The 20698-nt window shown below is 46.3% G+C and overlaps 1 protein-coding gene across 2 annotated transcripts; it reads left to right on the top strand.

The window, feature by feature from the left end:
* The first annotated feature begins 59 nt into the window (after positions 1–59).
* Positions 60–12131, top strand: KIFBP (kinesin family binding protein). Of its 2 annotated transcripts, none has more exons than XM_058810452.1 (7): positions 60–404; positions 2319–2417; positions 5593–5672; positions 6218–6401; positions 8576–8660; positions 9845–9954; positions 10725–12131. In XM_058810452.1, exons 1-7 carry the CDS (start codon positions 60–62, stop codon positions 11601–11603), a joined length of 1782 nt encoding a protein of 593 aa, XP_058666435.1. In that variant the 3' UTR covers positions 11604–12131. The 2 variants fall into 2 exon arrangements, with proteins under 2 accessions (XP_058666435.1, XP_058666434.1); XM_058810451.1 differs by having other exon boundaries at positions 9842–9954.
* Positions 12132–20698: the final 8567 nt, after the last annotated feature.

Raw genomic sequence — 20698 nt, 5'->3', positions numbered from 1 at the left:
GGGGCGGGGCCACGGCGGGGGCGGGGCCAGGCGCGTCAGGCGGGGCGGGCAGCGGGAAGATGGCGGCGGCGGGCGGAGGGTGGCCCGCGGTGTGCGAGAAGTTCCGCGCCGCCCGCACGCTCTCGGCCGTGGAGTCCCTCAAGGACCCCGAGACGGAGCCGTACCGCTCCAAGTACAGCGCCCGGGCGCTGCTGCAGGAGGTGAAGCAGCTGCTGAGCGCCGCCGAGGAGGGCGGCGAGGCGGTGCTGGCCGTGCGGCGGGCCGTGCTGGAGTACGAGCTGGGCGTCAACCACACGGACACCGAGGAGCTGTCGGCCGGCGACGAGCACCTGCAGCGCTGCACGCAGCTCCTGGAGCCGCACCGCCTCTCCCCGGACTGCGTGTCCCTCTACATCCAGGCCCAGGTGCGCTGCGGAGGCCGCAGGGGCCCAGCGGGGCCTGGGGAGTCCGGCCCAGCGGGGCCTGGGGGGTCCGGCCCAGCGGGGCCTGGGGGGTCCGGCCCAGCGGGGCCTGGGGGGTCCGGCCCAGCGGGGCCTGGGGGGTCCGGCCCAGCGGGGCCTGGGGGGTCCGGCCCAGCGGGGCCTGGGGGTCCGGCCCAGCGGGGCCTGGGCTGCGCGGGCTGCGCCGGAGGTCGCTGCCAGGAGATCCAGGGCCTCTCGCATCCTGAAAGATGCTGCTCTTTAACCTTAATTAACTCAGCGGCCCCGGCCTTCAGTTCTTGGCGGAAGGAATCATTCGCCGGTGGTGGTTGTTGGAGGGATGCTTGTCTGATTTGAGCCTCCTGCTGATGCCTCTGGGCATGCGGAGCATCTAAAATATGTTCTCATTGTTGATAGATCAGCGTGCTGTTGTGGACGGACCGAAGCAAAACTTGTAAGAACTGTGCGAGTATAAATTAGAAAATGGCCTCACTACGTCCAGAATTTATTTGTGATACATTATCTCCTTGGTTGTCGCAGTGATGCTGGGAGATGCTTTTGTTGATGCATTATCCCGAAACGATAAATTGTTTCTTTTTCAGCATTGCCCGTTACATTTTGTCCCAGATGCATAAATACAGTTTTGTTGGTGTTTGAAGTAATAATATTTTCTCTTTATTCTGAAGAAAGGAATAATCAAAATTAGTTCTTGCTACATGAAGATTCACAGAAGGGCCTCTACTGATCACTCTGTCATGGTAGCTGGTGCTCAGCGTCCGACTCTGGACAATGAAATAGTTTTCTAGTACATGAAATAGAGCAGTTATTTGGATATCTGTGTCAAAAATGGTTGCCCTAATTAGAGAAGGCTCCATAGTGCTTCCTCACCAAACTGTAAGGAGTTGTGGGCTGACATGGAAAGGTGGAGGTGAAATGATGACATTTTTGATTTAAAAGCAGTGATTGCCACCAGTGGCAGTACTTCACTTTTTGGGATGCCTGCAGTGTGTTACCCTGTCCTGACTGCTGTTTTGTGGGAAGAGCCATTCCTTTTTCCTTGCTGGGCCTCTTTCTTTAGCCCCGCTTGTGCTCTCTGAGCTGTTGCTCAGGGCTGTGTTTGCCAGGCTGTGTCTGCTGGAGTCTGCTGTGCTCCTCTGCATGGCCTTGGGCAGAGCGTTCAGCTCATCAACAACATGTGATGTGCTGCCTTATAAAAACAGGAATGGAGCTGAAAGGGGCACAGGGCTGGCATGCAGCTGCACATTCTCATTATTTTGAAGGTTTTGGGGGTTTTTTTAGCTCTCTTGAGTTTTGTAACAGCGCTGCCTAGGATTTAAATTAGCACATCAGACATAGATCATTATTAACACCATCTTATTAATAAAATTAGAGGTACTTTTGGTCAAAGTTGGGTTCACAGATGAAGTTGCTTTAGTTTAAATTTTTAGGCAGTAGTCTGTAACTTTTGGACCTCAGAGGTTCCTTTAATCTCTTTCCATTGTTGAAAATATACAAGCATTCATTCCTAGCATATTTTTTTCTTGTTAATTTTTTTTCTGTGGAGCCATGTTAACAAATTTCTGATTTCTTGTTTCTTTTTATGATATTTGTATGTGATAAAGGCTGCATGAATTGGATGCAGAACATGGACGTTATTTGACACACTAGTCCCATATGTAGCAGATAAACAGAAGGACTGTGAGGTGCCTTTTTAATGTGAAATTTGCTGTGTGAAAACCCCTTTTTGAGCCACTCACAGTGATATGTGTGGGCACAGTTTCTGAAATCCATTGTGTTAGAACACACACATATATAAGGATGAAGACTGATCAGTTGTTTGGGAAAAAAATGTGTAATTCAAATGGAATGTAACTATTTTTTTTTTCCTTTTACCTTCAGAACAACCTGGGGATCCTGTGGTCTCAGAGGGATGAAATTGAAACTGCACAAACCTACTTGGAGTCTGCAGAAGCCTTGTATAATCAATACATGAAAGAGGTACAGTGTCAATGTCATGGCAGATCTTCCTTTCACCTGCCACCTGCAGGTTAAGTAACCTTTGAAATAAGCATGCAGTGGAATTTTGAGTTTCTGTGCTTTATGCTGGCTGCTGTGGTGCTTTTGGCAAGTGATACAAGTTGTACTGCAGTGTAGAACAATTAGAGCATTGCTTGCTAATTTCAAAATAGAAAAAAATTTGCTCAAAAATAATGGTCCCTTTAGAAAGCCCTTTAATAATCCAAAGTTGACGCCTGGTAGAATTTGGATTTTAATGAGGACTATCATTAAATGTTACCTTGGAAATGCAGTAGAAATATCCATTCCTTTCAGTGGGAAAAGGAAGCAAAACTAATATTTGCATGGTTTGCTGTGACTGTGCAGTGTTGTGCAGGGGCAAGCAGTTCAGCTCCATATCCAAGAGGACAGTCTCACAGACAGCTAACCCTCTCATGCATATTAAACACCCTTTGGAGCTCTGGATTCTGCTGAGGATCCTACAAAGACTCCCTTGTGCTATTTTTAAGCTCTTTGCAAAGCTGTTCCTACACTGAGTTGCCCCAGGGACAGTTCTGGAGTGAGCTGAAAACATTTGTGGCCTTCAAGAAGCAGTAGCTGTGTCTCAGCACAGCTGAACGGGTTGGGCAGACCTAAACTTCATGAAATTACAGGTTCAGTTCAGCTTTTTCCATGAAATTGGTTTAGAGTACTTGTGGAGATTCTTAGGTTTTTTATTTTATTGGTTGGTTACTGCCCTCTTTCCACCTTTGCAGCCCCAGTGATGGGAGAGGTAATGGATCTAGAAGGGAGCCCCACTTGTCAGCTTATTTCCTGCCCTCAGGATCAGTTGGGCTAACTAGAGATGCTCTCTAATTAATTCCTGATGTTCAGCTTTGATATTTACACCCAGCCCCAGCTATCACCTGGCTTCCAAAAGCATCTGGCACTTGCTCCAGCTATTATGAAATTAAACTGGTGCTATGGTATAGTGGATTAAAGTGCTGCTACTTCACGTTTGCACTGTAGACTTTTCTGAAATTTGAAGTTTTTGTTAGTAGTGGTTATTGAATGTTTCTTCTGGGGCTTTGCTGCCTGACAAGGTGTAGTGGTTTTGGTTTGTTAATTTGAGATTTTTTGGTTAATGTATTAGTGACTGTGGTGGGGTTTAGTGTTGGTTGATTGTTAGTGTATTTTTTTCTTGTTGTGAGGTAGGATTAGGAGAAAGGTAAAGTAGGTTTAAAAGGGAAAGAAGAAATTATTAACAGTAATTAAAGGGTGATAAGAATAGAGTAAAACTTTTAGAATACTTCTCTTCTGTTGCTGCCAGGTGTCCCCAAGGGGTAATAATTAGCATTGGCTCCATGACTCACAGAAGGCAAATCAATCACTTTCTATACTTATTAAGAAATACTTATTATACTTATTTAAGAAACCCATCACCCTTACTCATGACACAGGTGGGCCCAGTTGGTCCTTGAATCCAAACACCATCACCAGTGGCCAACCAAGAAACCTCCCTTGGGAAAGCAAATCTCCATGCCACATTCCACATGTGCACAACAGCAGGGGCAGCAAGTGGAGATAAGAATTGTTTCTCTTTCTTTTCTCTGATCTTCTCTCAGCCTTCCCCAGGACAATGCCTGGGAAATTGTGCATTGCTCTCTGTACCCACAATCTCCTCCTAAGAACTTTTTTATTCTTACTGACAATGCAGAGAACCAAAAGCTAAAATTTTAGTTAGTTTACTGTGAACTAAAAAAAAACCAACCCATATTCTTTAGTTTTTAACATCTGTTTTTTCACAAAAACATATACAACTCTCTAATAACTAAAACCCTTACATCAGTTTTGTAAGTATTTCCATACAAACCAAAGCACTGGGGTTATTCAGACCTGCTGATCACTTGCCACACTTTCCCCCAGCATTATTTAGGCATTATGCAGTCAAACATAGCTGTGCTTTAAGTCTGCTTCCTTTTAAAAGGAGCCACAGATTTGTACAATGATGTCAGGAGTTGTCTTTCCCAAATTATAAATATGTGAATGTAGTGCTTGTGACATTCCCCATTTCCAGGCTGCCAGGGAGTCTTTGGTAACTGCTGGTGATGGAGGCATTTTCCTGAGCTGGTGGATTTAGTTCTTTACTGACTGGGTCCAGTTAACCCACAAATTGGGTGGTGTCTCCCCCTAAAGCAACACCAAGGCAAAGAGCTCGGGCTGATGAAATCCACTTAGAAAGGAGAGTTGCAGAGCTCTTTCTGAGGATAAGTAAAGGCATAAGGCTTGATGTCAGAGATAGATCTGCAGATATACAGGAAGGAGGCAAGAGTTTTGCTTACTGTGTCATTTCAGTTCTTTTCGTTGCAGGAATAGCTCTAGTCTTGCCAGAATAGAGTCCAAATCTTGTTAGAATGTTTGTATCTGAAGAAAACAAGAGGAAGAGTTATAAATTCACCTCATAAAAACTAATGAGGTGTAAACAAAGACCTACAGATTAAAAGATCAGATACAAAAATCTACGTGCCTCTGGTAGGTTAAACATGCTTTAGTTCATTTGTTACTGTGTGTTTCAGGTACATTTACTCATTTTCTAAGGTGAATAAAACACTTCTATTAAAAGCAGGTAAATGAGTCTGTTCAGGGATCTTTAATGAGAAGCAGTACAAACATAGTAGGTGTTCTTTCTCTGGGAGTCCCTTCAGAAGAACCTTCCCAGCAGCTCTGCTGAGCTCTCAGCACTTGTGTTCTCTGCAGGACTTCCTCAGGATGTTTTCTTGCTGCTCAGCACTGCAGCTGGGCAAACAGATATTTCCCACTTGAAGGCTTGGTGTTAAATGGATGCCTCAAAGCCCAGAATGTTACTGCACAAACCAAAGATGTCCTGCAGACTCCAGGCTGAGTATCTCTGGTGCAGGCAGTGTGCATTGCTTTAAAGTACATAAGCAGAAGCCTCCTGCAAGCTGTGAGCTTTGTCATTCCATGTGGAATTGTGCCTTTCATCCTCTAAATCTCCTGAGTGTTGTGGAATTGCTCTGGAGAAGTGGCACTGAGCTGGGTTATGTAAAGCTTTGTTGAATTTGGGATTGGCAAATGGTCAGTGGTGTGTAGCCAGGAGAGGGAGCACTGTGCCAGAGTGAGAAATGCAGTTTGCTGAATGTGCCATGTGCCCTTGCAGGATGGAAATCCTCCCCTGGATCCCAGTGAACATTTCATGGCAGAAGAAGAGAAACTCACAGACCAAGAAAGATCCAAAAGGTGGGTGTTAAGCAGCATGCTTATATTATTATTATTTTTTTTTTTTTTTTTTTTTTTAATGATGAGTTATAGGAATGTGCCCTCTGTTGACAGAGTGACAAAACTTAAAAAGGAAATGAGCCCAGAAGCTTCTCTCCTCAATTAAGTGAAAAGCCACCTCCTAGGCCCAGAGGACTTCACCTCAAACTTAAGGAGACCCAGTTGGACAGGAGCCAAAAAGTCCTGCCTGGGCAATTTACCAGAAAAAGAAGAGAGCAAAGAAACCAATCACTTTTGTGAGGTGTTTTACCAGGAGCAAAGACCTCCTGCACCTGGCTCAGTTTTCTCTGTTTGTTATTTTGCCTTTTATTAAGCCTTTTTGCCTTTTAATAAACCTTTTGTTTCCAACACTGCCACAGAAGCCATCCTGCTGATTTTGATGCCTCCAAGGGTAGGTGTGTTATAGGCCTCCAGGATGATTAGACCTAGCTCCAGGAGGCTGCTATAACAGTGAGTATTTAGGGAGGGAAGCACACCATCTGAAGAGGCTGTTGTTGCTTTTCCAGGTTTGAAAAGGCCTACACACACACTCTGTATTACCTGGCCCAAGTGTACCAGCACCTGGAGATGATTGAGAAGGCTGCTCAGTACTGCCACACCACGCTGAAGCGGCAGCTCGAGTACTGCGGCTACTACCCCGTGGAGTGGGCACGGAATGCTGCCACCCTGTCCCAGTACTACCTGTCCAAGGTGACCCTCAGGCTGTCCTGCTGCCCCTGTACCCCTGATGTCCCTGTCCCGCTGTCCCTGTACACCTAGTGTCACTGTCCTGCTGCCCCTGTACCACCAATGTCACTCTCCTGCTGTCCCTGTACCCCTAATGTCCCTGTCCTGCTGCCCCTGTACCACCAATGTCCCTGTCCTGCTGTCCCTGTACCCCTAATGTCACTGTCCTGCTGCCCCTGTACCCCTAATGTCACTGTCCTGCTGCCCCTGTACCCCTGATGTCCCTGTCCTGCTGTCCCTGTACCCCTAATGTCACTGTCCTGCTGCCCCTGTACCCCTAATGTCACTGCCCTGCTGTCCCTGTACCCCTAATGTCCCTGTCCTGCTGCCCCTGTACCCCTGATGTCACTGTCCTGCTGCCCCTGTACCCCTAATGTCACTGTCCTGCTGCCCCTGTACCACCAATGTCCCTGTCCTGCTGTCCCTGTACCCCTAATGTCCCTGTCCTGCTGTCCCTGTACCCCTGATGTCCCTGTCCTGCTGCCCCTGTACCACCAATGTCCCTGTCCAACAGCTCCTTGACACCGAGCTCCAGATGAACTGAAAATGGGAGTGACCGTGTTCACAGGGGCCCCAGGATGAGGGAAGAGATGAGATCTGACTCCATGTATCATAAGGCTGATTTATTATTTTATTATATTAATAATAATTCATTAATTTATGTGATCTTAATATAATTAATTTATTAATTTGTGTAATTTGAATCTAATATTAATATAATAAAATAATATTTTATTCTTTTATGATATTAATAGTATTATATTAAAACTATGCTCAAAGAATAGAAGAAAGGATTCCATCAGAAGGCTAGCAAGGAAAGCAAAAGAATGGAATGATAATAAAATCTTGTGACTGACCAGAGTCCTGACTCAGCTGGGCTGTGATTGGCCATTAATTAGAAACAACCACATGAGACCAATCCCAGATGCACCTGTTGCATTCCACAGCAGCAGATAATCATTGTTTACATTTTGTTCTTCTCAGGAGGAAAAAATCCTAAGGAAAGGATTTTTCCTAAAAGATGTCTGTGACAAACGTGCACCTATAAAACCACACGTTGTGTTCTGACACGAAGCATCTGTCAGGTTTTGTCTGAAGAGGACATGGTGGCTTTCCTGTGCAGTTGTGATGAACAGGGCTGTAAACATGAGAAAAGCTCTACAGTTAATGAAATATTAGCAGTGATGTCATGTCATGTTCATAAGTAAACTTTGGAGTTATAATAATTGAATCTAAAATTCTTTCTTATATTGTTCTCTTACTATGAAGTTTGAAAACAAAAAGCATCTCATGAGGGCCAAGCTACGGCATTTTGTTTACAATAAATGATTATCCTTTGTGCCTTAGCATGTGCTCAAGAGTTGTTTGAACCTATGTGAACATGAAATGAATATGTGAGTTGGCAGCTGTTTGCCACGTGTTGACTCTAAACAATCTATTGTTAGGAAGTGCTTCAGCTTTATTTAGGATTTTCTATATTCCAGGCTATTCAGATGCTCTTTTCTGATGCTTAAAAAGATTCCTGCCCTATCTAAGGCAGTTGTTGCTAATGTCAATAGTAACTCCTAATTTCCATATCTTTGTGATGCATTGATAGCAGCAGTTATTTAACAGTGCACTGCCAAATATGGGTAAAGGAATCTAGATCTGACTCAGTGTTGTGCCACAAGGCATCACTTCCTTCACCTCAGGGAGCCACAACACTCAGAGGTTCAGTGTGCATTGCCAGCGTTAAAGGAAAGGCTTGCTGTTGTGGCTGTGGTACAGAAAAAAACAATAGAAAATATTGTATTCACTAGTAGGTGTGGAAAAATTGTGTTTTCTTCCAGTGCCTGGGCAATATGCTCCAGAGCCTCTCAGTTCTGTCATTTCCCTTGTGGTCATGTGTGCTCACTCTCTGAGCTGAGGGGGTTGGCCAAGTGACAGCAGTGCTGGAGCTGCTCACAGCCTGTAAATGCTGCTCTGTGTGTCTCAGGAGCTGCTCACAGCCTGTAAATGCTGCTCTGTGTGTCTCAGGAGCTGCTCACAGCCTGTAAATGCTGCTCTGTGTGTCTCAGGAGCTGCTCACACCCTGTAAATGCTGCTCTGTGTGTCTCAGGAGCTGCTCACACCCTGTAAATGCTGCTCTGTTTCTCCAGGAATGCTTCATGGAGGCTCGACACTGCCTAGCAGCAGCCAGTGTCATCTTCAGCCAAGCTGGGCAGGTGCCATCTGCTGAAGACTGTAAGTTTATAAAAGAGTTTTGAATAAAATTCTTGTGAATTAAGCATCACTGAAGTTTAACAACATGTACAAAACTTATCCCAGTGTTAATTTCCTAAAATACTTTTCAATAGAGTTGAATGTTTCTGAAAAGTGACTGCTACTACAGCTCAGGGTTGGCTGTGTGTAGACCCCCTGAGAAAAAGTGCTTGTTTCTGGTGTTTCAGAAAGCAATAATTTAGTAAAAGTGAAATTTAAAACAATATCCACTTCATCCATGTGGCCTTGTACACGTGCTAAAAGGGCAGTTTGCCTCAGTGATCAGAGGGCAGGGATTCAGTGAACCACACCAGATGTTCCCTGGGAAAAGCTTTAAAAGAGGGAGCAAAGCTGCAGCTTCTAAAACCCCAAATCCAGCAGGTGCTTGTGCTGTGCTGGATGCTGCAGCCTCATCAGTGGCTGCTTTTGGAGTTGTGGCTGCTCTCCTTGTTCTTTGGGCCTTGATGCAAAGAATCAGCTTGGCAGTCCAGTGTGAACAGCAGGAGAAGAAAGTTGTGGAGATCTGACCCTCATTTTAGGGCCCTGTGGTTCCATGGTAGTGTCATGCTCTGTTTTAGGGCTGGCTTTGCTCATCTGCAGCATTTTTGTGTCTGTCTTGGGCAAGTGGAGCTTCCAGCTGGTGGAGCTTTAATTCATGGGGAGGGAGCAAGTATGAGCCAGCTGAGTTCTACCTTGCACCACAGAGGAGGAGTGAGAATCCCATTTGTTCTGGTGAATATTTGCTTATCCTGCCTTCCCTTCCTTTTTTGGTAGCAAGTCTGGGCCCCATTGCAATGCAAATGCCCTCACCATCCTCAGACACAATTACTGGGCAGGCAGCTGAAGCTCAGAAAATGAATTATCCTGATTTCTTTCTCTTACTACAGAGAGACCTGGAAACCTTTTGATGAAAGGTCTTTTTAAAGATACATTATGATCTATTTATTTTCAGAACTCATACATGACAAATCCTTGTTAATCTGTATGGGTTTCTATCAGGAATGACAGTTTACAGAATTATTACATAAACTAACATGGAGAACATGTTTCTGTCTAAGCATGAGGAAAATGAAATACAAGTGTATTCTTTGCATGGAACATTTGAGGGTCTTGCTGGTGTGCTGGACTTCTCTTAAAGTTTTTATGTGTTGATGTCCATTCAGCAGATGAAACAGAGCCGGACCAACAGGACCTTCCAGAGAGGAAAGCTGAAATTGCAAGGTGTTGGATCAAGTATTGCCTGAATCTTCTGCAAAGCGCTCGAAAATTGCTTGAGGTAACAGAAAATTGTTCTGTGGCTGTCGTTGTCTAACAGCAAACTGAGGCTGCTCTGGTGTTTGCAAGGGGAGTCAGTAACAAGGAATAAGCAAAACAACAAATGCTTGCAGTGTAGCAAGTGTTTCATGGTATGGTTTGATTTAAAGGCAGCGCTTCAGAGTGAGCACAGATAGGGGAGCAGCTCTGCCAAGTGATCAGTGCATTGCTTTTATGATTTAATTATTATTAAGGTAGTTTCATTTAAATATTGTTATTTAATTATTTAATTTTGTGCAACTTCACAACATTTCCTCCTCTCTGCTGCATTTTCTTGCAGTTTGATTTGATTTGGATAAGATTTCTTCTTATTTAACTGTTAGTAAGAACGTTCTCTTAATATGCAACAGTTTTCTGTGCTGATGTTCTCGTTCATCCAAGCATTTGATGAATTCAGATTTGATTCAGTTCACTTAATTTGTTTGAGTATTTCTTCAGATGTTTAAACCAGCATTTGCTGAAAGGCTTTGTGAAGCAGAGCCCTTGTGTTTAACATTTATTCCTTTGCTGTTTTGTCACACAGGGTAGGGAGACTGAACCACTTTAATTTTATGTCTTTTCAGAATTGATAATGCAATTTACATTATTCTTTTGTTAATATAAGGCCTCATATATCAAAGATTTCTCTTTTGTTGTGTTGCTCACTAGTTTACATGTCAAAGGTGACTCAAAATGATTCAGTCTCTCTTCATAAGGCAGATTTGTTTCAATCAGCATGCTTTGTCATTTCAGGATAACATAGGAGAGCTGGATCCAGACAGGCAATTGGAACTCAAGGCCCAAAGGAAAAAGGAAGAGGATGAAAAGGAGAAGGGCAGGAAGAAAGCTGTCCTTTTTGGGACTAGTGACATCTGTGACTCTGTCCTGGCCATGGAGGAGAAAGTGAGCAGCGTTTATCCCTTAGATTTTCAAGAAGCCAGAGAAGTGTTCCTGGTTGGTCAGAACTATGTTCAGGAGGCAAAGGAGTTCTTTCAGGTGGATGGTTATGTCACTGACCACATTGAAATTGTGCAGGATCACAGTGCTCTGTTCAAGGTCCTTGCTTTCTTTGAAGAGGACTATGAGAGGCGCTGCAAGATGCACAAGCGTAGGATAGACATGCTGGAGCCCATCTACACTGACCTGAACCCCCAGTACTACCTGCTGGTCCGCAGGCAGCTGCAGTGTGAGCTGGCTGACACCTACTATGAGATGATGGATCTCAAGGTGGCTATTGGCAACAGGTTAGAGAAGCTAGATTCACACACAGTTAAAAAAATTAATTCTCTGGCTCAGTTTGCAATCAAATACTATGAGCTCTTCTTGGATTCTTTGAGGAACCCTGATAAGGTGTTTCCTGAAAAGCTGGAGGAAGATGTTCTCCGCCCTGCCATGGTGGCTAAATTTCACATTGCACGGCTCTATGGTAAGCTCATTACTTCAGATAGCAAAAAGCAACTGGAAAACATGCAGACATCACTGGAGTATTACACATTTCTGGTAGACTATTGTGAGAAGTATCCAGATGCTGTCCCTGCCGTTGAGACTGAACTAGAGCTCAGTAAGGAGATGGTGAATCTTCTCCCAGCAAGCATGGAGAGGCTAAGAGCAAAGGTGTCTTCATTTGTGTAAGTGCTTGCCTGGGAGGCAGTGGCACTGTCAGAGCAGCTCCCTGTCCAGGCAGTGCCGTGCACAGCTCCCCATTGATTGATAGAGGTCAGGGACATCACCCAGAGCCTGCACCAGTGTAACCCTGTGAACAGCTCTCCTGGTCCCTAGCTCACCCACGCTAATGGTATCACCTCTAAATGTAAAGTACAAGTCCAGCTCATGCTTTGTACTGTGTGTCCTATATGTAAATATGAACCTTTTCTCCCTCACAGCTTTTTCTTTGGTGTACGGTTCAGTTCTTAAGTGTAGTGCTGTATGAAAATAGTTTCTTTTAAGAGAATCTTCTTCTCTAAGAAATTTTTTTCTTATAAACCTGAGGCACGTTCTCCCAACTAGAATGCATTTTATCTCTTCTAAGGTTTGTCCCCAGAAAACTTTATCAATGTGAAGGGAACTTGTTTTCAGTATTTATTTTGTATGTTGCTTGTTGTTCTTTTCCCTTGCTAATCAAAACCCAGTTGATATAGACTCAATAAATGGACTAGCTTGGCTAAATATTTCTTCAGAGTCCTTGGAGTTCTGTTTCCTGTGTCTTACTAAGATACAACATATGTTTTAATTTTGACCATCTTCAGTAAAAACACATGAGCAATTGTAGTGCCAGAAGCCAGAGTAAGAAAGGAGACAGATTTCTTTGTGGTGGGAGACAATGCTCTGCTCTTAACACACCATGGAATATTCACAGGTCACAGGTCCTGGGCTCTGCTGCTCCAGACATTTGCCTGATAGAGCCTGATGCCATGGGAGGCTTCTCTTGGTGCTGCTCAGGGAGTTCTTGTAGCAGGGAGCTCTGAATTGTTAGAGATGAAACACGGGCAGAGCAGGAGGTGATGGGCAGAGCCTCCAGGGACAGTGGCACTTTGTGCAGTAGGGTGTTGTCATCTTCTTGTCTCCTTATCACAAAAGTTCCACACCAGCTTGGTGTGTGTCATGGGCAGCTCTCAGAGCACTGACTCTTCTCAAAGCAGCCAACTGACCCCAGTTCCCTTCTCAGCCCCACCCCACTCTTTTATAGACTCTTCTTCTCACTGTTTGCAGCTGTGGCCTGCTAAAGTCAGGCCTGCTCCTGATCTTGGACAATTGGCCCAGCTGCAACTCCTTAGGGGTGAGATTCCTTTCTACACAATCTTTTCTTGTATTCTGTCCCCCTCCAGCAGGGCACCAGCAGTGCTGGCAGGGTGGGAATGTGCTCACAGCACCAGAGGGCACTGAAGGAGAGTGGTCCAACAGCTGGATTCCTCTGGAGATGGAAGGGAGGAGACGTCACATTTGCTTAAAGGGTGTGAGGGGAAAGCAGGCACATCTGAATGGTAAAAATCCCTTCTGCAGGCTAGACTGCTAACCACAAACAAATAGGCCAACAAAAATGGGTGCTGGAAATGTGCAGCAGCAAAAGTCAAAACTAGAGCAGCTGCTTGTGTGCCTGTGGAGGCAGGGAGAGAGCGAGTGCACGTGCCTGGGTGTGTTTTTTCTGTTTTACTAAATTGTTGTCTAGTCAGCCTCTAGGAGTTTCATTTCTGCAGTCAGATCTTTAATTCAGATTTTCCTGTGGCCTGAAAGTAAGACAGCCCTAGTTTCTCAGTGAAACATTTCTCAGCAGGCTCTGTTGCACATTGTTTTTGTCTGATTTCAGTTAAAGCTAGTGTGCACTTTTACCACAAACAAAAATATTAAAATGTTTTCTACTGACTTTTAGTTTCATATTCAAGTAGAAGGCAGCAATACATGTTTGGAGTAGTTGTTTGGGGCTTTTTCCTTCTATACTTTTGCCTTTGAGCAAATTTTGTAGAGCATCATCATTAGCTTTCTTGTAATTTGGAGGAGGATAGTTTGTGGGCTATCCTAGCATAAAAAAATCTTTTTTTTTCCCTTCAAATACTGGTCTGAAGTAAGTGTGAAAAATGACCTGCAGGAAACTGCAAAGCTGAATGAAGTGCAGCTTTGATCCTTTTTAACCATCAGATGTATCCCTTTTACTAATTTGATATATCCATTTTAACCATCATCAGGTGTGCAGAGAAACACCCTGAATCCACCAAAACCATGAGAGAGCTCAGCAGACAGGTTGGAGTAGCTCCAGAGGTAAGAAGGCCTGATGGAAGAAGGATCAGAGCTTTTCCAGCACAATCAGTGTGATTGGAGAGCTCTCTCCTCTGGACATACTCAGAACACTTTGGCTTTCCAATTTTTAAAAAAAACATATTTCATATAAATGCATATGGAGTTACAGAAAGCAATTATGCCAGTTCATCTCCTAGACTAAATGTTCAAGGCTCTGCCAGTTAATTCTATTTTATTACTGGAGACTGCATCTGCCAGATGCTCAGCACAAAGTGCTATGCTGTGCTTTTAAGGCATCTCTTTTTAAAAGGCCCTTTGAGTAATTCCTGTTTGTTCAATGATTTGAGAGAATGAACTTATGTAAGGTTCTGTATTTAGTTAAAAAAAAAGGAGGTGGGGAGCTTGTTGGATTAGGCAGCAAAGCTCCCTTCAGGAATGTTGAGTTTTAACTGTAAAGTATGTGCGAGGTCAGGCGTTTATTTCAAAGATTAATTGAAGATTAGGTTCCTGTGAACTCTGTTTAACCTGCATTTCTATTCCTTTCTGTACAGCAGAAACGTCTCACAACTGAACCTCCTTTTTGTTGTTCTACTTGTTTTTTCTCCTTAGCCAGCATAAAGCAGCGAGATTTACAAGAAGCCCCAGTTTCTGCAGAATTCCTGTCAAGTGTGAGATCAGAGACATAACCTCAGTGTACTTCTTCAAATGGCATGCAACACTCATGAGAAGTGATTTGGTTTGATTAAAACCATTTTGGGTTTAATTGAAGTGCTAAATTCTTATGCTGGCTAGAGATGTGGTAGGTGTCACAAAATGGAGTGAAGGGCAGGGTTGTGAAAAATGCCAGTCACCTGTTTTTGGAATTTTAAAGGTTTAATAGTAATAAAATGGTTATAAAAATGGTAATATAATTAGGGTGATAATAATTTGGACAGTATGAGACAATAGAAACAAAGAGTTACAGATAGTCCAGGTACCTCTTTCTGGGCAAAATAAGCCCAGAAAAGGCCCCACGTTAACAGAGGATTAACCCTTAAAAGCAACAGCCTGTTGCATATTCATACCCCTCATCCACGATGCATAAATTCCATTCAAGCACAGGATTCTGTCTGGGCACTGTCAGCTTCTTCCTCTGAATCCTGACTGAGTCTCCACGGCTGAACGAGGCAGGAAGAAGTTCATTTCTCCTGATAATGGAGCAATAAATTCTCTTTCTCTGAGAGATTTGGGTGTCCTGTGGCTGCTATCTTGCTGTGAGTCCTTTCTTTAAAACAAGTATCTTACATAGCACAGTTTCTATTTTAACATTATGTTATAACCTAAAACTATATTTAACACACTACTTAAGACAATTAGTACAGCAGAACTTTCTAACACAACACATATAATATTCATCTGAATATTTGCAAAAAAGCCAATCATAAATACACATTTTTCACAGGAGGTTTTCACAGGCTCGGTGTGGATGGTTTCCTGCTCTGTGAGCACATCAGATGTGTCAGTGTGATGGTGCTTTCACCTGCAGAAATGCTGTGTGAGCCTGGCTAGCCCTGACAGCAGGCAATGAGAAACACCAGCTGAGTTTTACTCAACACGTGCCTTTCCCCAGCTCACTTTTGTTTGGGGTTTCCTCTTCACTCAGCACGGAGGGAGCAAAGAGGACTTTGCTTGTCCAAAAGGACTGAGATGGCTGGTGTTTCCTGGATGTGTCCTGAGGAACTGCCCACTGCAGGATGCCCAGATGTGCTCCTGCAGAGGAGGGTGTAGCTGGTCAGGCAAACCCTTCTCAGTCCCACAGTTACAGAACTAGAGGCTGTTACGAGAAAGCCAAGTGCATCGAGCTGTGGTGGGAAGCATTTGTCAACTTTCTTTCCTCTTCCATTGCAACATCTGTGGCTATTTTAGAGCTGGCTACAGATGATTAATTTTTAGTTTGAAAAGTGCTTTTACGTATTTCCTGGGAACTCTGTCCCAGGAGCCTCCCTGAGCTGTTCCATTTTGCAGTTTGGTGGTTTTAACTCCTCCTTGTCACGGGTAGGTGCAAAAGCAGTGGTTTCCTGATGAGAGCTGTTGGCCTGGCTGCCTGTTTTCCCAAACCATTGTTTGGCTGTGCCTCTGCAGCTGAAGGGCCAGGCAGAATGCTGGGATATGAAGCACAGCACCTTTGGAAAACACGTTGCTTCCATTCAAAAGAGAAAATGTCTGTGGTACTGTTTGTTTGGGAAAAGTGACTGATACAGTGGCCCCTTAACACCAAAAGTTTTAATGATTTAGGTGTTTATAGCAATGTTTTAAATATCTAGTGCTTGAGTTTTTGGCATCTGGTGTGCACAAAATACAGCACGGTGTTTTTACACACTCATTGCTGCTGTGAAAGTGATTTGCTGGTTGGCATTGGACCAGGATACAAGGATTCCTCTATCTGAGTTTTTAATGCAATTTTCTGCAGAAAAAAAAGAGGAATTGGATGAGTTATCAGTGAAAGACTGAGACAGGCATGTGATGAGTGAGCTGGTGCTAGTCTGTGAATACTGTAAGAGGAGTACAATGTGCTTGTGTCAGAGTTATTCTGAGATCTGTGGGTGAAATGCATTTTTTTCAAAAAAAAAATGGAATGAGCAAGATGATTTTCTGCATACTTAAGTGTCTTGGAATGGAGCAAGAGCAAGAAGTTCCCAGGCAGGGTCTCAAGCACTCTGAGCCTTCTCTGGGTTGGCAGTGGGCTCAGGTAACACGTGAGGATTCTCACAGCAGCCCATCAGAGAATGCAGCCAGGTGGGCCCAGAGCCTCCTCCCACCTCAGTTCCAGGAGTTTTTCAATAACAGAGGCAGGGATGAATCATTAGCAGTGATTTCTAGCGCAGACAAGGAGACAGAAATTGAGAGGCTGCATTGTGCCAGCATACGGTCTGCAGACAAGGAGGGGACGAAAACCCCAACATAATCCCCTGCTAGCAAAGTTGATTCTGAAATCAAGTAAGCCCAAACACCAGCTCTGCTCCACTTTACACACAGCTCTGCTTCATGGGGTGACCTCCACAGGACAATCACTGCTTCCAGCTCCTCTCCACCTTCCCACATTTGCTGAGGTCCTTTCTCCCCACTCACGGTGGGAAGTTTGTCTGTGTCACCAGTGGTGCTTGTGCACAGAAATGAGTTTGCACTTTTGTGCAGGCAGTGCAGGCAAGGTGAACTGCTTGGGGTGGATCTGTGGGCTGACAAAAAGCATCTAAAAGCTGTGAGTAGCTCACTCATGTGAGGCTGTCCTGTGCTGGAGAGACCATCTGATGGAAAAACAGCTGTGCCCAATTCCTGGGTAGCTGGGCTTGAACCAGCAACACCAACTGGTTCAGAGTGAAACACATTCCCTGAGAAGCAGTGCAGGAACAGGGCACCAGGCTTTGCTTTGGAAACATCTTTGTGCCACCATCCTTGTCTCCCTTGTTAACTCCTTCTGGGTTTAGGGGCTTTTCCCCAGCTGCTCCTGTGTGACCCCTTGCTCCACTGTGCAGGCCCTGCTTGCACTGTGGGGCTGCTGCTGCTCTGGATGGATCTTCAAAGGACACTCAGCTGCTGAAATCACCTCCCTAATCAGTAACCAGAGCCTGGCTGCAGTGCCACGCCTTAACAAGCTGCTGCTTTTGAGCTGTAGCCCTGGAATTGCCAGCCAAGCCTTGTGCTCCAGCAGGTGGAAGCAGAAAGCATCAGCAGTCCCAGCAGCAGGGAAAGCTGCTTTTCCCACCTGAAGGGCAGGCCTGGTGCTTGGTTAATGTTTCTGGGACACAGGGGACATTGCTGGTGGGGAAAGGTCGTGGGCAGCTTCGTTGTGCTCAGTTTGGTGCAGCTGTGGCTTCCCAGCAGAGATCTCCCCCTGCACTCGCTGACCTTCACCATGGGAAGAAAGGAGGAGTTGTTCTGCTGTGAGATCTCGATGGCAGGAGTGCCTGATTTCTGGGTGATAGATTTCCTCAGTGCTTTCTTACAGGATCCAAATCTTATCTGCAGGGCCCAGGCGCTGGTGCTGCCCTCAGAGCAGAGGGGGTGGCACGAGGGGCTGGGGCTGCCTGGTGCTGCTGGCCTGGGCACAGTGCTGAGCTCAGATGTCACCCAGGTTAAGAATTAATTTTTCCTCGTGGCTGGATTTAGAAATCCCCCCAGTTGGACCCAAACCTCCCTCTCTGGGTTGCCAGCTCTTTGCTATTTAGAAAAGGAGAGATTTTTGGTTTCAGTCCCCAAAGGTTGGTTGGTTGAACGTGAGCTGGTGGCAAAAGGCATCCCTAAATTCAGCTGGGCTGCCTGCCTGGAGGGGAGCTCACTTCTGAAGGGCATCAAGGGGATTTTGGGCATTTAACAGGGCAGCTCATGGGTACTCCCTGAGAGGGACCAATGTGCTCAGAGCCTGCTGGATATCCAGGATATCCAGGTCCCATGAATCCCATCCCACTTCAGCAGTGAGTGTCAGGGCAGAGAACTGTTCTGCCTTCCCAAAATGCAAGATGGGCAAAGCAAATGCTCCTTGTGTTGGACCCAGCTGCCATTCAGACACTCTCCCTGTGCTCTATCCCTGTTGTTTCTTCTGTTGCCATCATTCTCTCTTCACTCTTGTTTCCAGCCCTGCTTGTAACAGATGTAGCCTTTTCTGCACGGGCTGCTCCCAGAGCACTGACCTGTAAAAAAAATGTATTTCTATTTTCTCAGCAGAGCAAATCCAGAGCTGAGCATCACAGGCAGGGCCCAGTGCTTCAGGAGCCCCCAGCTGCTCCATGGGATGAGGTTTGAGGGGTGCAGGGCTCAGCTTGGATCCCCAGGGAGCCAGGGCTGAGCTCCTGTGAGCCAAGGCAGGGAAAGCTGACCCTGAGAGCACAGTGACCCCACAGCAGTTGGGCTTTATCTGATTCCTGAGCACTTGTCTATCAGACAGCTCCTTATCAGGGCCCTGCCTGCACAGATAGGGCCTTTGAGCCTCCCTGATAAGCACCAGGCCTGGGGGTGTCCCTGCACCCATGGGAGTCCATCTGGCCATCTGTCCATCTGTCAGGAGCACAGGCTGCAAAGCAAACCTTTCAGGCAGGTTTTTCTCTCAGGGGTCTGGGCGCACAGTGTCCAGGCAGCCTTCTCCCCTCTCCCCAAATTATTGCCTTACAAAAATGCAAAGCAAGAGCTTTGCAGGGTAAGAAATCTGCTTTGCATGAAAATATTGGCAGCACTTCAGTGCAGGGGCTGTAAGCAAGGCTCCTGGAGCAAACTGTGCTCTCAAATACCTGCTCCTCATTTATTTGCTTCTTTCTGTAGGCCTGTTGGGATATTTTGTAGTTCTGTTGGGATATTTAATCTTTCAGTTTGCATCCACAGGATCCAGGCAGGAAAAACATTATCCTATGAATCTTTCTCACAGTTTATAGAAGGCAAATTTGAAGTAGCTGACCTTGGTGTGGTGACTGAGCTCTCCTCTGTGGATTTAAAATATTTAACTTAAAATCCTGTTTCTCTTGAACTCTGATAGTCATGCCATGGCACGTTTCAAGGTTAGTGTTCCAATATAGTTTAGCTCATGTGCTGCTCTCTGTTTAAAAAAAGAAAGTTTGTTAACTTTCAGCAGTTTGTGGCCTCTAGCCCAAGGTGAGATTTTTTAAAATTAGAGCTGTGTATTTTCATTCTATGCCTTGAGTGGGCTCCAGACAGTGCTCCTTGGGCATCCCATGGCACTCCACAAAGGGAATGCTTTATTTAACTCCTGCACATCCCAGCCTGGCTCAGATCCAGCTCTCCAATCCCTCCCCTGTTTGTAGGAAGCTGGAAAACTCTTCACTTGCCAAGCATGGCGGGGTGTGGGCATCAGCAGGGCGGGAGATGGGCACAGCCTCAGGGCAGGAGATGGGCACTCAGGGCAGGAGATGGGCACAGCCTCAGGGCAGGAGATGGGCACAGCCTCAGGGCAGGAGATGGGATGGGCACAGCCTCAGGGCAGGAGATGGGCACTCAGGGCAGGAGATGGGCACTCAGGGCAGGAGATGGGATGGGCACAGCCTCAGGGCAGGAGATGGGCACAGCCTCAGGGCAGGAGATGGGATGGGCACAGCCTCAGGGCAGGAGATGGGCACTCAGGGCAGGAGATGGGATGGGCACTCAGGGCAGGAGATGGGCACAGCCTCAGGGCAGGAGATGGGATGGGCACAGCCTCAGGGCAGGAGATGGGCACAGCCTCAGGGCAGGAGATGGGATGGGCACTCAGGGCAGGAGATGGGCACTCAGGGCAGGAGATGGGCACTCAGGGCAGGAGATGGGATGGGCACTCAGGGCAGGAGATGGGATGGGCACTCAGGGCAGGAGATGGGCACGGCCTCAGGCCCTGTTACCCAGATGAACGTGAGCCAGGGTGAAACATTTGCTTGGGACTTCCCCCAGCTAGCAATTGCTCAGCAATCTCATCTCCTGAGGCGTGCTGGACACACAGGAAAAGCCAAGCAAACCGTGTGGCACAAGTGCCAGCGCTGCCAGCTGCCCCAGCAGCGGATGGCACGGGGCAGGTGACTGCACATCTCCTCCACACACGGGAGTTTGCAGCTCCCCTAGCACAGCCCTGGGGCCTGCGCGGCGCAAAGTGCCCTGGGCTGTGGGAGGGCACAAACAGCCCCCGGGGTTCTGTCTCCTCACACGAGGGCGGTTGGGCACAGCGGAGGGTGAGGAACGGGTGAGCAGTGCAAAGTGAGAGGAGCTGGGCAGGGCAGGTTTCTGCAGCCACAGCAAGGGGGGCTCATCACCTCCCTCCTGCGCTTGCACAGCTCCTGGAGAGGAGAGGAGAGGAGAGGAGAGGAGAGGAGAGGAGAGGAGAGGAGAGGAGAGGAGAGGAGAGGAGAGGAGAGGAGAGGAGAGGAGAGGAGAGGAGAGGAGAGGAGAGGAGAGGAGAGGAGAGGAGAGGAGAGGAGAGGAGAGGAGAGGAGAGGAGAGGAGAGGAGAGGAGAGGAGAGGAGAGGAGAGGAGAGGAGAGGAGAGGA

The sequence above is a fragment of the Ammospiza caudacuta genome, chromosome 9, assembly GCF_027887145.1.
Source record: "Ammospiza caudacuta isolate bAmmCau1 chromosome 9, bAmmCau1.pri, whole genome shotgun sequence".
NCBI classification, from domain to species: Eukaryota; Metazoa; Chordata; class Aves; order Passeriformes; family Passerellidae; genus Ammospiza; species Ammospiza caudacuta.
Note: the sequence above shows the minus strand (reverse complement) of the source record. Positions and strands in the feature narration are given on the sequence as shown.

What these genes read in the sequence shown, in the direction of transcription:
- KIFBP (XM_058810451.1), top strand. Translation starts at nt 60, where the DNA reads ATGGCGGCGGCGGGCGGAGGGTGGCCCGCGGTGTGCGAGAAGTTCCGC. An exon ending in GACCAAGAAAGATCCAAAAG is followed by an intron (nt 5,673 to 6,217) that starts GTGGGTGTTAAG and finishes TTGCTTTTCCAG; the next exon opens with GTTTGAAAAGGCCTACACAC. An exon ending in GCGCTCGAAAATTGCTTGAG is followed by an intron (nt 9,955 to 10,724) that starts GTAACAGAAAAT and finishes TTGTCATTTCAG; the next exon opens with GATAACATAGGAGAGCTGGA.